Source organism: Leptosomus discolor, chromosome 5 (genome assembly GCF_034619465.1).
Source record: "Leptosomus discolor isolate bLepDis1 chromosome 5, bLepDis1.hap2, whole genome shotgun sequence".
Lineage (NCBI taxonomy): Eukaryota > Metazoa > Chordata > Aves > Leptosomiformes > Leptosomidae > Leptosomus > Leptosomus discolor.
In genome coordinates this window covers 2,088,204-2,104,626 of record NC_141395.1, presented here as the reverse complement: position 1 = coordinate 2,104,626, position 16,423 = coordinate 2,088,204, and the positions used below count along the sequence as shown (strand labels likewise).

At 45.6% G+C, this 16,423-nt stretch overlaps 1 protein-coding gene across 1 annotated transcript in view; it reads right to left on the bottom strand.

The window, feature by feature from the left end:
* Positions 1 to 16,423, bottom strand: part of CACNB4 (calcium voltage-gated channel auxiliary subunit beta 4) — a 101,511-nt gene that overhangs the window by 21,112 nt on the left and 63,976 nt on the right. Inside the window, exons 3-8 of the mRNA XM_086465932.1 lie at positions 7,598 to 7,717; positions 7,133 to 7,255; positions 3,076 to 3,206; positions 605 to 681; positions 210 to 229; positions 25 to 105 (exon numbers count right to left, since the gene is read on the bottom strand). Of these exons, the coding sequence (XP_086322058.1) occupies positions 25 to 105; positions 210 to 229; positions 605 to 681; positions 3,076 to 3,206; positions 7,133 to 7,255; positions 7,598 to 7,717 (552 nt within the window). The remainder of the gene's footprint in view (positions 1 to 24; positions 106 to 209; positions 230 to 604; positions 682 to 3,075; positions 3,207 to 7,132; positions 7,256 to 7,597; positions 7,718 to 16,423) is intronic.

Genomic DNA, 16,423 nt, shown 5'->3' with positions numbered 1-16,423 from the left:
ATGGCAAAGCCCTGGAATACATACCTCATAGCCTTTCAGTGACGGGCCCACCAAGACAACAGGTCTCATTGATGGTACTACATCATATGGGGGAACATGTTCTGTCTAGAAGAGGAAAACGACCCTTCAGATCATTAATCAATATGAAAATCCTGGGAATTATGTATTAGAATTAAACGAAATAAAAGAGACACAAAAGTACTACTTACCACTTTTTGTTTCTGTTTTGCTAAAAGATCAAATGAGAACTTGGTTAAAAAACACACGCTGGGTACAACCACCACCACACTTGCCAACAAAAACCCCTTTGCCAACGCACTTGCTGCTTCCCTCAGCGCACCTCCCTTTTGGTCAGCCCCGTTTAAACTGGTCATTCACTCCATCCTGGGGCAGCCGCCGCTGTTCCCGAGATGTTTTCCCAGTCCCTTAGCAACTACCGCCTGTCTAGAAATAGATGTCTTTCTCCACCTCCGCACGCAAGCACTTTTCTGTAAAATGTCTTAATAAGTCAGCAAAGGGAGGAAACCCGCATTTTTCATATGCGGTTTTTAAAATAGAAGTATTAGAAATAGCAAGAGTTTCCTTAAATAAAATGCTGTCTTACCCGTGGAAGTAGGTGTGGCTCGAAATGTGCCAGAAACCATTTCTCCAAGACTTGAAGAAGAATTTCCACTCGATTTCCTATGGTATCAGAAAGAGCCCCATTAACACCAAGCACCTTGAGACACAAACGTATGAGGTTCTAGGCAGCAGCTACGCAAAACTGTCCCATGAGAAATCAGACGGTAAAGGAGAGTCTTCACCCACGTTTCTGCTGCAAGAAAGATTCCTCTGAAGTGAGAGGTGACAAGCACCAGGCAGGGACACGGGGATGCCAAAGTGGCTGTGATAAAGCAGACTTCCACATCTGGAAGCGCTGCGTCCAGGCTACGAGGGGAGAGCGGGTTCCACCACAGACTGAGCAAAGCTTTTCTGGGACCTGCCTGCAGGATGGGACACGCAGCAGCTCTAGTCACAGCCATCTGCTAAATCTGCACGGGATCCCCCACCCAGCTCTCCTCTGGCTTCCCGGGCCTCTCCACTAGCACCCACGACTAGCCAGACCCATCTCTTGGGAGGTTTGGGGTCTTAACTGGTGGTTTAAAATAGCTTTTGTGGTGCAGCAACACTGGTTTAAGCAGCTCCTTCTTCCACTGACTGCACCTGCCGGCTTCAGGCCAGGCGGTTCTGCCCCTGGGCCCTGCCCTCCCTGCACCCAGCGCAATTGCTCCTGCAAACCCACAGCAGACTGGAACAGCAAACTGGTTTGGGGAGGGGGAAGACGTTCGGGTGAATCAGCTCTCCAATTCAGCTCCTTGCACAAGCAGCTGAGGAGGAGATGGGAGGAGGGAAGGTGAGCCCAGGGCAGAAGGAAGGGGACTGTTTAAACAGCCCCATTGCTGCAGGTGACACAGCCCCATGGCACAGGCCACATCTTCACACAGGATTTAGTACTTTCCATCACACACAGACTGACCAGCAAGAGGGTACTGGTCCCAATCAGTATTTTTGTCTTTGCTTTCTTGCCATACGCCCTCCAGAGAAGGGATTGCTTACTCCCGGATTGGCAAATGCTTCATGAATGTATACCAGACTCTAGAAACCCTCTTGAGCAGATGACTTTTCAGTGCCTTACTCAGACAAAACCAGAACTCTTCTTCATCACATGGAGCCTTAGTAACACAGCTAGTCACAACTTCTAAAGAAATCTTAAGGCACAGATACTATATGACTGTATCTAACAAAGGTGCTCAAAAAGAAACCCTTTTATCATTATACATTACCTTCAATTTTATCATACAAACCCAGGAGTGTTAGTGCAGACTACTTAAAATCTTAATAGATACCCCTTGCAATTTTTCCCCTTCTCTTCCATACTTGGTTTTATTCCTAATATTCTCCATAGGTGAGACTAGACAGAATCATTTGCAAGACTTGGTGGTTCTGTGGAGTGATGCCCATTCACACCACCAGAGAATTTTTTTAATACGCTTTCTCTGAAGCAGTATCCTCAATACTCTGTTAGTGTCCATTGCTCTGATTTCGATAATCTTCTTTCTGTACACTGAGATGCACTGGCTTCTTCTGAAGCTATTTCAAAAATTATAAAAGCAATTTGGGAAAAGCACAGTTAATGCTGTTCAATCATTCTAAAAACATTTCCCCAGATGGTTTATACTTGAAATGATTCCTGACCTTGATTAAGTACATTAGTATGCCAATTCCCTGACAGTACTATACAGGCTAAATTATGCTCCTCTTACTGCTGTCTATTCGGTTCAGATCCAATTGGCTCACGCTTCTTTACTCTGCAGTAGTAAAGGTTTCGTTCTCCTTGTTATCCGTGTGAACAGTTGAATTTCGTTTTCAATTAGTGGGACTAATACACTAGTAGTAATTTTTAAAAAAGGGGGGGGGGGGTATTTTGCTGTTCAGCCAATAGAAGAGTGGCTTCAGTGACTGAACTGAGATAATGAGAAATCAGTTTTACTTCCTAGGCCTGTGACCAAGTTTATATTTCTCCAGGGACTTGCAACCTCCAGCTCTAGCAGTGTGGAGACACAGAGCAGCCAGGCTGGAAGCTGAAGAATAAAGGCAGTCAAATGAACAATGCTCATCTCTGCAAAATTTTAAAAGCCTGGGTTTGGCCAAATTGGAGAAAAAGATAAAAAGAAAGAAAAACCCCACAACCTTAAGAACGTTAACAATTGGGGAAAAAAAAATCTGTCAGCCTTTGAGCACCAAGTTGACTTAAACCCACGGGGATGTAAAACTCTCTAGCCCTTCAGAAATTTCTGTCATTACCACTCAGACCGTATCACTGATCTTTCCTAAAGTCAACACAGAGTTTTTTCTTGTTTCCCATTGTCAACAGCCAACACGTCTATTCTCTGCAAATAGGTATTTTCATCGGGAATCTCAAACCAAACACTCCTCCAAACGCACTTCAATAAAAGAGAATCAAGTGACCTTTGAAAATATTGTCCGGTGTCAGAAACGACTTTGCATTATTTTAAAAGGTTACAGCATTCTTACCCTCCATGGAAACGTCCTCTCTTCTGCTCCTGTTGAATGCGGATGTTCTCCAGTCTAAGCGGGCTTGGAATAAAGCCGATCTCGCAGCCCTCCTTAACCAGCCTTCCTATCCACCAGTCATTATTATATTTCTGGAACACAGAAAGGTTACTGGCTTCAGTTCAAAATGCTCCGTGTCCCAAACTCCCTTGTTTTGTTATCCACAATCCTTAACTCCACACTGGTCAACAAACCCAGGCTCACACCGACATCCGAATGAATGCTGGACAAACTGTGTGAATTTAAGTGAGGTTAAAAGGTGCGAGGCAGTTATTTGGAAGGTTGATGTCTTCTTTGCAGCCAGACAGTGGAAAGCAGCGTTATCTGTGGCAGTACTGGCTTATCTCTTAACTGCCCCAACACATCCTGCTGTGACTTTTCCTCTGATGTCACCAACTAAGGTGCCGAGTGTGACGGTGATTTAATGAAACGAACCAACTCCTGGTGAACCAAGGCCACCAAACTGCCTCCAGCAGCCATAGAAAGCAGTCAAACGTAAAAACAACGCCTTCAGGTCACCGTCAAAACCATTATTATTGGTTCCTTGTAAAATTTAATGATCTACACCACAGATCAGCACCATCGCTGCCATTTTTCCTTCCTCCTTTCCAGACGCTCATACGGATGTTATAAACCTTGGCCCTTTGTGAAACCCTTGTGTGGTGGAAAAGCTCTACAAATGCCACCCTAGAAACGGACACAAAGACAGACCAGCCTACCCAGGCAACACAGAAAACTGAGCAGCTCCAGCAACGAACCAAACCCCTATCTGGCTAACGCTATGGCAGAGCTCTAACCAAAGCTGTGACACCTCTCTGCAAATGAGGCTGTCACAGTGCTGCTGCCCAGAAGCAGCTAGGCTCTTTGAGACACATGCTTCTAAATTTATGAGAGCTGAAGAAAAAAAAAAAAAACCACCTTTAGGAAGAAGCTTTAATATATACCTGAAAGTATAAAATTTAATTTTATCGTTAACCTTTAGTAACATACATTTTGCTGCATTATTGAAAGTCTGGCCTAACTTTAATGATGGAGAGATGAAGAGCAACATCATAGTGGATATCGTAGTGGAAAAGCCTTTGCTGTAGCTGGCTGCCAGCAGTGCTTTTGAAGAAAAATATCTGAACACCTTATACTCTGCTATGCTTTATTAGGCACCTCGGTGTTCAAAAGAAACATTACTTTTCACAACCGACTTTCACGTCATTAAGACCAGCACGGCTGTACCAGTTCTGTTTGCATGCCTGGAGGAAAAAGTTATCACAGAAATCTCATCTTAAAAATAATCAGTTCTCTTGCCTCCATATTCTCAAGCACTTAAGTTCTTGCAAAAACACACAAATACCATGTCCTACTTGTCAAAGGTACAGCAGTGCCTAACTGAAGTCTCTGGAACATACGCAGCCTCAACACCTTTGAAAATTAACTTAGCCTTTTCGTTAACCCATACATAGGCACAAATGTTAATGCACACAGCCAAGGGAAATGCAATCCTTACACCCTCATCTTGAAAGCCTGTCCTCCATATAGCTGTTACTTATGCAAGAGGTTCCATTATTTTATCATTTCAACTTTTTCACTATCTGTTCTTCATGCTGTGATGACCCTGATTCAGATAATGTCAGTAAGCAAAGCTTAATTTTAAATGCGTTGCTCCTGCTTAAGTCGACAGAACTATCTGCATCCTTTAAAACAGACAAATACTTCAGGATCTAGCATTCTGCTGTTGTGAATCAGTGAAAGCAATCAACGGATTCAAACCCCTGTAAAACCCGGGTCCCAAGAGCATTACCCACTCTACTTTAGTTCTAAGGGTGTGGCTTGAACATGGGAATCTTCCTGCCATTAGCAGGTCGTGGACCTCTGAGTGATGCCCCTAGGCACGAGATCAGAATCAGTGTTATGCTGAGAGTATCTGAACAACACAAACTCTGAGGATGCAGCAAGGAAGGCAGGGCTATTTCCATGAGGTCATTACCTCCCCTACACTATTGTTGGTTATTCTTCACACTCAGCATGTGGGAGGACTGCAGTTCATTCCTATCGGTTGCCACGCCCATGATTTCTTCTGCATTGTCACTCATTGTTAGCACTTCATCTTTGAAGCAAGCACATAATGTATAGTCTTGTAGGAGACAGATGAGACATACAGGGCACAGTCTCAATATAGCAACTCGTCAGTTACTGCTGATGTTTCACCCTGTCAGCAGGGTGACCCTACTTCTTACCTAGTTTAGCATTATCCTCAAATCTGGAACTATGCTTGTTTTAGTCCAAGCAAGCCTGCCAAATCATTGGAAAACAAATTCTGCAAAGCCTTCTTCCACGCAGCTAGACTCCAGCATGGGGAACCATTCCTGAAATCCTGCTGAGCTACAGCCACAGCTTCGGGCAAGCTGAGGGCTTCAGCCTTAACAAAGAAACTATGCTAAACCCTCAGAGGAGCTGACAAATACCAGTAAGCCAGGTGGCTTCCCCTTTAGTGGCAATGCCACCCTGGCCATTTAGATCTTGGGAAAAAACCTCACAGAATGCCAAGACATGGAGTGGGGACACTTCTCCACAAGAAAAAACGTACAGGGTAGCTCGACAGGAGCTTAGTACATCAAACTCAATCACTGGCCTGACAGCCTAAGAAAGCCAAGATCAAATACTTGCTTTAATGGCGATGCAGTTGCCTGAACAGCTACAGGGGCAACGTACACTAGAAAGACAGTATGTCAGGTGGGGTACACGTCTGCTGTGGGTGGGAAATCACCGGGGAAGGGAGCTGAGAAAGCGATCCGAGCGCTGTAACGGCTGCAGCCGCCTGCATTCAACTTGGAGTGCTAGCGCAGGACCCTCTCCTGGTGGGAAGCAGGGTCAGAAAGCAGTGTACATCGAGGGAGTTCAGGCGTGGTGCTAGACAGACCAGAATACATTCCTGGGGAACAAAGAGGAGGGGCAATCCATCCCGCATGCAGAGATAGGCAGATTCAGTGCTTCACTTCCTCAGCAGGGGTTTAAGCGCTGTTCCACACAAATATTTGAAGAAAAAGAGGCACACAAAAGAAACAAACAAAAAAATCCAAATCAAACTTCCGTCTGTTTGCAGCAAACAGAAAATGGGAACAACCACCTCTCCTGTGTCCCTCTCAGGGGGAAAGAATTTAAAGCAAACCCCACTGTTCTACCACCAATCTCTGTCTCTAGAGGTGCAGAAGCAGATGTTTTCCTCCTCAATGTGCTCAGTCTAAGGCAGATCAGTGCTCTGAAGTGATGACGGACACACGTTCAAAGAAAGAGACAACTGAGTACTCAACACCCTAAAACAAACCCAGAACGCAGAGATGAAAAAACGTTTTTGCAAGCTGCAAGCCCACGTACAAATCTACAAAACAACAGGGGTTTATGCAAATTTGGAGGGCTCACTTCAGGTAAAGAATTGCAGAAAATATGCTCAATATGCAATAAAATGTATTTTTGTCTACCAAAGCCATACTAAGGGCCCATTTCTTTTTTCTTACTTTTGTATGTGTTGTCTTCACTATTTTCTTTTCTTACTGTATTATTCTAAGTCCTATTTTCCTCCCTTGCAAGCCTATCTGGTGCTTTATGAAGACCTGGTGTAACCTGGTGCTCCTCCACTTTCTAATCCATAGAATCCCTTTCTATTACATAATCTCTGATCAACACAAACTTCATTTGATGAAAAGAATCTGAATCTACTATGTTGAAGAGTATTTAAGATACAGCAAGACGTTATTTCCTTCCTGTGACGTGAAAATCCAACAAGTCGGTAAGATCAAGCGTTAAAAAAAGTGCAGGATAACCACCCCGGGGTGCTGGAACTCTAAAAAGGCTGAAGTGCCACCACACCATCACTAATCAGATGGATAGGCTGTGCTCCCCTGCCGCCACTCGGGCTCTTGGCTCTCTTTTTAACCTGGTATAGTTCAGCCCCGACTGTTCAAATCCTAGTCCTTGGCATGCAGAAAGATTCCTTTTCACATTCCCTTTTACTGCTTCTTGGTTTTACCTCTTTAATGTGTAGGAAGTCCTTGGCATCAAAAGAGATGGCAGTGCTTGGGACAGGAACATCTTCATCCAGAGCTCCACAGTAACTCACATTAGTCTTAACAGCAAATGCTACTGGTTTGGACTACAAACAGAAACACACATCACAAACAGTGGAAATTTTTCTGAAGCAAGAACTGATTTGTTGTATCAAATTACCAAAAACCTAGCAGAGGACATTTGCCAAATACATCAAAATTCAGACCTAATAATTTCACAGAAACCAGCAGAGTTCAGCTCACTAGAGAAAATCCCCATTTATACGAGAATATTTACACTATATTCCCCTGAACATCTTGTCTGCAGATAACTTGACTCAAACCCTTCCAAAAGGCAGCATCATCATTATAAACCACAGTGCCAAATCCAACACTAGGCAAAAGATAAATGCCCCATAACTTTATTAGGAAAGTTGAAAAGTACACACCTTCGCCCTTTCAAGTTGTATTGCTGCTTGCTGTTCTCTTTCCTGGCGGATTGCTTCCCTGTCTTCTTCCAAAGAGACATCCGAGTCTGAGGGTCTGCTAGTGTACGAATCTGCTGAGCCCTGAAATCAAATCCATGTCACTCAGAAAACATACGCAAGAAATAGAAACCACCCCCTCCCCAGTCAGATTGATAAAATACTTTTAAAATGTTGCTCAGTTTCTTTCAGTGGGTTTTACATATTGCTGCTAGCACGAAAAATCTGCAGAATTTAGCAGAGAAATAACCTGGCTTTACCTATCGGGTGCACCAAGCCAAAGACAAAAATCCCAAGAAAAACCTCTCTCCGCTTTCAAAGAATCTCTTCCCTTTCCTACTGACACAGGGAAACACAGCTCAGCTGTGGGCACTGTCCAGAAATCTCTGTAACATTTAAATCCTGTTTGACAACCTTAGATTCAAGACAGTCAAGGGCTAGGTCACATCAAATGTAATTAAGGTGTTATAAAGCTTGGTTAGAATCACCCCTCCCTGTGAATACAGTACCACTGTGTAAGTACTTCCCTCCCTGCTGTGGCTGCCACTCACATAAAGCTTCCGTCTGTGCTTCAAGAGGAAAAAAAGCAGCAAAAGTCACATTATTAAAAGCTACTCAACAGGGCAACACAAAAGCTGTACAACGATACGATATGAAAACCACATACAAGCAGCAGCCTGCAAGAGAGGAAATAAGGTGCTGCCACAGTTACGTATTTTATTTTTTTGTCTGGGACACTATTCAGGACGCCTGGCAAGATCTCGGCTCTGCGGCGGCTCCTCTCTTCTTTTTATAAAGCAACCCGGCTCCAGCATCTGACACACACTGATCTTTACGTTTGCCCGGAGCCAACTGAAACACAGGGTTTAACCCTGCAAAACAGGTAAGGTAAAGGGAACGCTCCCTCACGAGGAATCTGAGCTACCAGTCCCCCTCTCTCCAAATCCTCAAACACACCCTTGTCCCAGAAGCCTAGCAAGAGGAGGACTGGAGCCTAGACTTCAAGGAGCGCCACTGATGGAGCTGCGTATGACTGGGTGTTCACACAAAAGGTGAAGTAAATTTTCACAACAGGAAAAAACTCCCATAAAGATCTCAAAATCCTAAAGTCGAGGTCTAACTTTCCACTCAAGGTAAATGGTGAACAGGAAATAGATGTCGCTTATCGAGCCATTTCCCAAGCAAATCGAATTTTTACCAATAAATTCATATGCCTTTGCTTAAGCCAGACTCCAGCCTTGCAGAACCCTGTTCTGTTCAATACAGCATTTGAGTAATTAGTGTTTGGGTCATTAGTCTGGTCCCAGGACGGCAGAGGTCTGCGTTTCACCCGCCCCAGCCCGACGCCCTGTGCTGGCTGCGGTCACACACTCCCCAGTCTGGATCGCAGCGCTCAGCTGGGCTGGGAACGGCTGCTGTAGAAGTCACGAGATGAAGTTTAGTGTAAAGAGCTGCATGCAGTCTGCATTGTAGTCTAACTTTTTAATCCATTTTGCATGTCTTAGGAAAAATAACGACACAAAAACACCGTCGTAAAAAAAGCGAACTACAAAAGGAGCAGGCTCAGGCAGAGCTGCAGCAGGATCCAGCCCCCAGTGCTGTACTCAGCAGGAGGAACAGACGGCAACGTCTGATCACTAAGAGACACTACTGCTGTTTTTAAAGAAGGGAGAGGAGTAATGTGCCGGGCTACCTATGCTGTGGTGTATTAGAAATTATTTGTTACACTGGTTATATAAGTCATCACGTTTCTAGCAACAAACTGAAGACATATGTCAGATATATCTATATATTTACATCTCTGTAGAGCTCCAAAATCTGTAACCCTCTACGTGCTCCAAAAGAGCCATTCTACAGCATTGTGTCTTTCAGGTTTTTTCCTTAAATTGATTTACACCCTGCAGCACGAGGACACATATTCTGTGCAACCTACCACAGAAGTCAACATCCTTACTCTCCATGTAAACTAACGCATTCTTAAATATTGGTGTGAACACATACCCATTAGAAGACTTCTGGCAACGAACCACTGATGAGCATACGCTCCCTTCTTGTCATAACTTGGCCACAAGCACGGTACTGTCACTGGGGAGGGCAGATTTCCTCTATGTCAACAACAGGATTCGCCAACCATGACCTAACACCCAGCTCTGATTTTAATAGAGCAGAAAAATCCCTTCCCAGGCCAGGCGGCCACCCCAAGGTCAGCTGGAACGGCCGGGTGTCTGCGGAGACGCAGGCGCTGGGGGTCCTGAGCTGGAACAAGCCTAACAGCAACAGGCTGAGAACTAGCGCTAGCTGCTGGCAGCAGCACAGGCTTTTCCTCACTCGGAAGCCAGGCGTGCTGCTCTTCCTTCTGCTTCCTTCGGGATGTAGCAGAGACCAGGGAACTCACCAGCCACAGCACTTGGCGAGGTGTGCAAGGAAGACACCTCCGGGCTGCTCAGCGGCTGCCAGTTATTCCTCTCTCCCCATGGCGGGGGCAAGAGTAAAACTTCAGCTACTGAATCCATCACCAACAGAGGCACAAGAACGTTTCCTCCCTGATAAAAAGCGCAAAGCACGCCAACTCATCACACCCAGGCGGAACGGGCAGCAGGAAGCCCCCTGCCCAGCCTACGGTTCCAACCTGCCTCTCTGTTCAGCAGCTGAAGGGGAAGTCAGTCAGTGGGAGACTGAATTTATACAGTCAAATACCGTAGTCCTAAAATTATAGCCTGTCCTCCACGCCAGAGCCTGCACTGCTCAAAGCAATGAAAAAAAAGAGGAAAAAAAAACCCAACAAAAACCAACCAACCAACCCACCCCCAGACCAGGAGTTGCAAAGACAGAACAACTTTGTGGTAGAGAAGAACAGCTTATCATTTATTGTCCACTCAACACTCTGAAGACACAAAATGCTTTATACCTGCTGATCATCAAGTTTTTTACTTTCAGACAACAAAGCTTCAATAGCAGCAGAAAAGAAGGAAAAGTAATCACTCTCCAAATAGTAAATCAAAGGGCCCAATAATAAATTCAAATAATTTACTGCAGTAGAAATCGGCTACTTTCCAAGATTTTAGTCCTACCTGGCACAATAACACTGCAACAGGAACGCACCACATCCTGGCGTGCCTGAAGCCTGAGGCAAAGCCACTAGCGCTGTCACCGAGAGCAGCAGACACTGTCCCTCACCCACGTGCTCTCTGACCGTGTCACTTCCCCCTTAATTTTCCGTGTACCAGAAGTGTGAGAACGAGGCACAGAGCACGTCCCCAACAGCTCAGCTACCAGCATCACGCAGGTAAGCGGACTGCAGAAGTCGTCTGTATGGGGAAAGGGTGAACAAAAAGCGCACAGGCTCACATCTGTGTATTTATTCAAGCCCTCTGGATAGGATTCAGCGTAGCTCTGCAAGGCAATTTAATAGAAACAGATACCTATGCTGGATGCACAGTTTCCCATACTGGCTTTTAGTGGTATATGTTTGAGCACTGACCTACTTAATGCTGTCAGAACAAAGTAGTCTTAACCAAAGCAGCTGATGCTGCAAGGCTACCCCAGGCTGCTCCTCCATGCTAATCACTGCCTGTACGCCAAATGATACGGGTTGGTACAATCACATCCGCGTGAGCCTGTCTCTCTTGCAAGTTATGCCAAATAGCAAGTGGCTTATCTGAAAGATGCAGCCCCAGGACTGTGACTCACATGATGCTGAACTGCAGCATCACGCTGAAAACAAGGCACGATTCTGCAAATATTGGCAAGATGAACAGAAAAAGCAGTCCAGGGTAAGTAACAAAAACTGGCATTCTGCAACGTACCGTAAGCACGGGCCAAGAAACCCGAGTGTCCACGTTCGGTCAGAGCAGGAGCCCAAGCAAGATTAAGGTTTACTTTTCTCAGCTCCATCACTGCCCCACACCGAGGAAGACTCCACAGTCCTACAGGTTATGCACATTTCCCCTTGCAGGTCACAGAATCATTTTGGTCGGAAAAGACCTTGAAGATCATCAGGTCCAACCATTACCCTAACACTGCCAAGCCCAGCACTAAACCATGTCCCTCAGCACCACATCTATACATCTTTTGAACACCTCCAGGGATGGGGACTCCACCACCTCCCTGAGCAGCCCGTTCCAATGTTTGAGCACACTTTCAGTAAAGAACTTCTTCCTAAGGTCCAATGTAAACCTCCCCTGGTGCAGCTTGAGGCCATCTCCTCTCATCCTGTCACCTCCTCGACCTCCCGGTCATCTCCCACACTTCTGTTAACACCACCCTTGATTTCTGCACTCTGCATCGACCAGCCAGGATGCATTTGTAGTTACACCAGACTCCTGCCAGCAGCAACTTCATGATATGGGACACACAATCTGATTAAAGCTTCTGGGAACTACTGCACCACAAGCAGTCCATAAATTAACACTAACCCTTGTTATCTTCACAGGTTCAGCTTCTGGCTGTTTTTTAAAACTGTGCACATCGCCTCTTGTATTTAATTTTCAGCTCTGTTTAAAATTTCTGTCTGAAGATCGGAGTATCGACAGCAATATCGTGCAGTACCGGCAGAACATCGCGCAACAAGCCCACACGAATACTCGTGCCCGTACAGCACCAAGTGCAATGAAGTTCTGGACTGACAGCTTGTCCTTGTTGAAACGGCGACAGATGTGATGATACTAAATACCATGAGGCATCCGTGCTCGTGCCACAGCTGGGGAAGTGTAACGGACTGCCTGAGCAGACAGTGAAAACCACATTACGTTAGTGGTCTTAGGGAAGTGAGAGGAGAAGAAAAAGGAAAGAATGCATTCCCCGTCTTTTTCTGTACACCAAAACTTTACCCAAAAGCCCCTTGAATTTGTTTTCATATGGCTTGGAGCAGCAAGCTGATAATTCGGGGCATATTACATACATCCACAGTTTCACCTTTGCACACAATATTCAAGAACCAGCTATCACCCCGTTACCTCACGACGCCCTGGGAGAGAGAGGAACTCTGGGAAGCAGGAGCATATGCAACGAGTTCAAGAGCACACCAGATTTGAAAATTTGAAGGAAACCGGCTTTGCTAGATAATCATATTATTCAAGGCAGTGAAAGACTTGCTTCTTATTTCACAGCCTTTCTACTTTGGGCTTCTGTGAGTTCCTTTTTCTTGCAATTTATTATTTATTTTCTCCCTCATTCATTTTCCTCTCTCATCAATTAGTATAATTCAGCTTTGATAAAAACATCGAGGCTTGAAGCAATCCCAAAAATGCTAGGGAAAAAGGGTAAAGCAGAAAGAACAGCGGGTCTGTTTATTCAGCAACTACAAAATAATGGTAAGTCATCAGTCCCTCTTGCTCGCTGACTGATCTCACACTTGAGACTACTGAAAGATACGTGCTGAGGTGGCTGGATGACTGGAAGGGGTGACACAATATTCCTAGCGAACACGGTGTTCCTATGCCCCAGCCTGCTAGGGGAGGAAAAGGGCACAGGCATCCTCTTCCCAGACACTACAGGTCCAGCCTTCCTGCGTGCTGAAGGAAAGAGCAGAAGAAAATATCCATCTTCAGCTGTTATGGTTTCAGAAGCGAGGGGGGGAAATAAAGACTTCAGTGAGGTTGCAAATAATTTTCTTTCCAACTGCCATAAATACAGAGATCGGAATCGCTCTCTGTCCAGCCATAACTCGGAACGCCCTGTCATACAGCTTGTGCAATTAAAGCATCAATCCATTAGGAGCTCCAATAAGCCAGATGACATGCAGTCTCTTTTGAAAAGATTTAGGGTGCTGCAGAGTTCATCCCAACCCAGGAAGCATTTCTGGAGACGTACCCTGCTCAGCGAAAAAGCTTCTGCCTTATCCAAGACAACAGGGCAGCATTTTCTAACTGCAGGCATCCTGCTCCCACAGCAGGACTAGCTAGGGGCATTTCGAGCGCACGGCTCCGTCCAGGAACAAGCAGACATCGAGCACACGTGGCAATCACTATGCTGAATAAAGCACCCAGGCCACTGAAGAGGAAAGCACCAGTATCTGCAGTCATACACACACGCTGTTTTCTGCTGAGAACATGAAAAATGTCTTTGCAATAACAAAGTTCCCTTTGCAAATCCACAGCGCTTTAAAATGACAAAGTACCAGGACTGGCAGCACACCTAGAGGCAGCCAATTTGAACGGTTTGCTGAAGTTTAAATAATGTCAGAGCTAGGGACGGCATGAAATACTTCTGGGGAGAAAAGCCCACCCCTGTCCCATCCTGTCCTCACCCCTGCCTGTCTCTCCTCCTGTGCCTCCTCTTTGTTCTTCCCTGCCACAGGAATCCCACTTGGTACCTTCAAGCTTCCCTATAGGTTTTTGGATGCTCAAGGCAGGTTCGCCTCCTGCAAGACACAGCAGGCAGAGGCCGCAAAGATCCTAAAGATCCTGTGCTGATGCTGAACACAGAGGTCCCGCAGCAGACCCGCTCAGCATTGGTTAGCTGTTTTCCACTGGAAAACAGACAAACACCGTGTAAAGCACAATGTGACTTTCTCCGACATGCTGGTTTTCACACTCGGCCTGCGTTGTCACATTCCTGTCCCTGTGAGGTTGGGGATGGCAAAATCCTGACTGGGGGAAGATCTGCTGCACAGGAAGCCTTCAGCTTACGTTATAATCAGGAAAAGAAAAATCTACATTTACAGATGGATATAGAGATAAGGAAACTTGTCTTATGTTGCAGTTTGTTCCACGTTGATTCTACCGCATTATGGTGACACTGTATGGCAGAATCAGAACCGCACAGGTTGGGAGGAACTGCAGCCTCCTACGTACCCTGGAGGAGAGGGACAATACAGTGGATCTGGCTTTTTTTTTTCTTTCTTTTTTTTTTTTTTAAATGAGCTATGTTACCAAGAATCAAAGCATTAAAGGGAGGCTTCTGGGTGCAATCTTGGCATGTCCTTTAATAGCCAGCTTGTTCAAACGTCCTTATATAAAGCTGGACACCGTAACTCACAAATCTTTCCCCTACCTCCAATTCCCACAAAAGCAGGGAAGTACCACATTTAGGACTGGAGCTTGCTACAGCAGTGCCAGGAAACACTAAGTTTGAACGCAGAGAAGCTGAAATTTTATTTCCCAGCTAAGACATGGAATCATGGAGAGAGAGACTGGCTACTACTAGTCACTTTGGCTGGATTAAATAGGTACTATCATGGGGCTTGAATTTTTATGGTCTTTGCTCTGCAAGAATCAGAAAGCACTTCTTCCCATTGAATAGAGCCATTTGTGGCTCTTCAGCGCTTGTGGTTCCTCCAGCTGCCGAAACCCCTGACTGAGACCTGCACATGAAGGGGCAGGCGGGGTGCTAGGATGCCACATGGCTATCACACTGTTGTAAAGTACTGTTGTTACTTTACAACAGTAAAGGAACCCTTGCTCTCGAGCCAAACCATATTCCAACCCACCCCAGGCACGATGACCCAGTTTACCTGAGCAGCAAGAGAGGGAAGAGCTCATTCCAAACCAGTACCATTTCTGTTCTAGCTGCATCCAGCATGCCTCGTGATAACAAGTTACGTGCACAAGTACTGTAGCCAACGGTATTTTGCACAAAAGCAGGCAGGAAGCATTCTTCCTGCCACATAGATGAAACCCCAAGATTTCATCCTCCCAAACCAGAACACAAAGCTGAGATCTGAGAACCCCACTCTGTGCTGAACCCACCGCTCCTGGCCAGGAGGAGAGGCCAAAGCTCAGCTCAGAGCTACACACACCTTGTGCAAGCCAGGAGCGGCCGTCCCTGCCTGTCCGCAGTCCCCTCTTACCCAACCCATCAGGCAAAGCCCGTCTTTGGCAACCACGTCTTGTCTGCAAGAGTAACGTTTTCTGTATGACAAAAATTGCTGGCTATTTTTCAGGATATGTATTTAGAGAGAATTCCTTATTCAAGTTACATTATGATACAGCTGGTCTTTAAACCCACTTATATACAACACTTACGTGGCATGCATCTGCATGGAAATAATGAGAGAAGACTCTTCTTTACCAGCAGAACAGCATATGCAGGTAAAAGGTCAATATAACCCCAGCAGAGAGGTGGGTCTATGTGCCACGTACTGCAAGCTTTAAGCAACTCAAGATTTTATTATTACTCAAGAGTTATCACTGCTATGATTAGATTGTTTTTCTTCATTGCTTTGTCACCTCTTTTCCATTGCACTCATTGCTCTACTCATTCACTCTAAAAAGAATAATTAAGCCCCATGTAATCATTCATGGTCCCATCTTGAATAATGAGCAGCGACAGCCTGCTCAAACCTCGGTGTGATTCGGGACGTCAGCGCTGCTCAGAAACAAAAGATACATCCTAAAGCTGATTTAACTCCAGACCATAACTCTGTCCCTAGCTGGGGCTGAGGTCTCCTCACACCCCTGACAGTGGAAGTAGCCAAAAACCTAAGTAGCCACGTGGAGAAGGAAGGTTGATTTCATTAGCAGGAACGTTACATTAGCCCACACTCTACCTGATGCATTCATCAAGATGTATTCATCAAGAACTAGAGCCTCAACTTGAAAAAAGACCAAGTGTCCTCAGTTTTCTGCAACTCTCAGCGAGAATCGAGGTCGAGGCGCGTTGCACGTGAGGCTACATTACGTACCTCCTTAGCGAGTTCCCAGCAACCCGACAGCTCTTGCCAGAGCAAAAAGAGAACAAACAGGCGCAGCGATGGCTGCAGGGCCATATGCTGCCGTGTGCCACGTGCGCTCAAGGAATGATGCTTTTTCTTTTTAAAAACAGAAGAGCTATTCCTTGCAGATGCAGCTC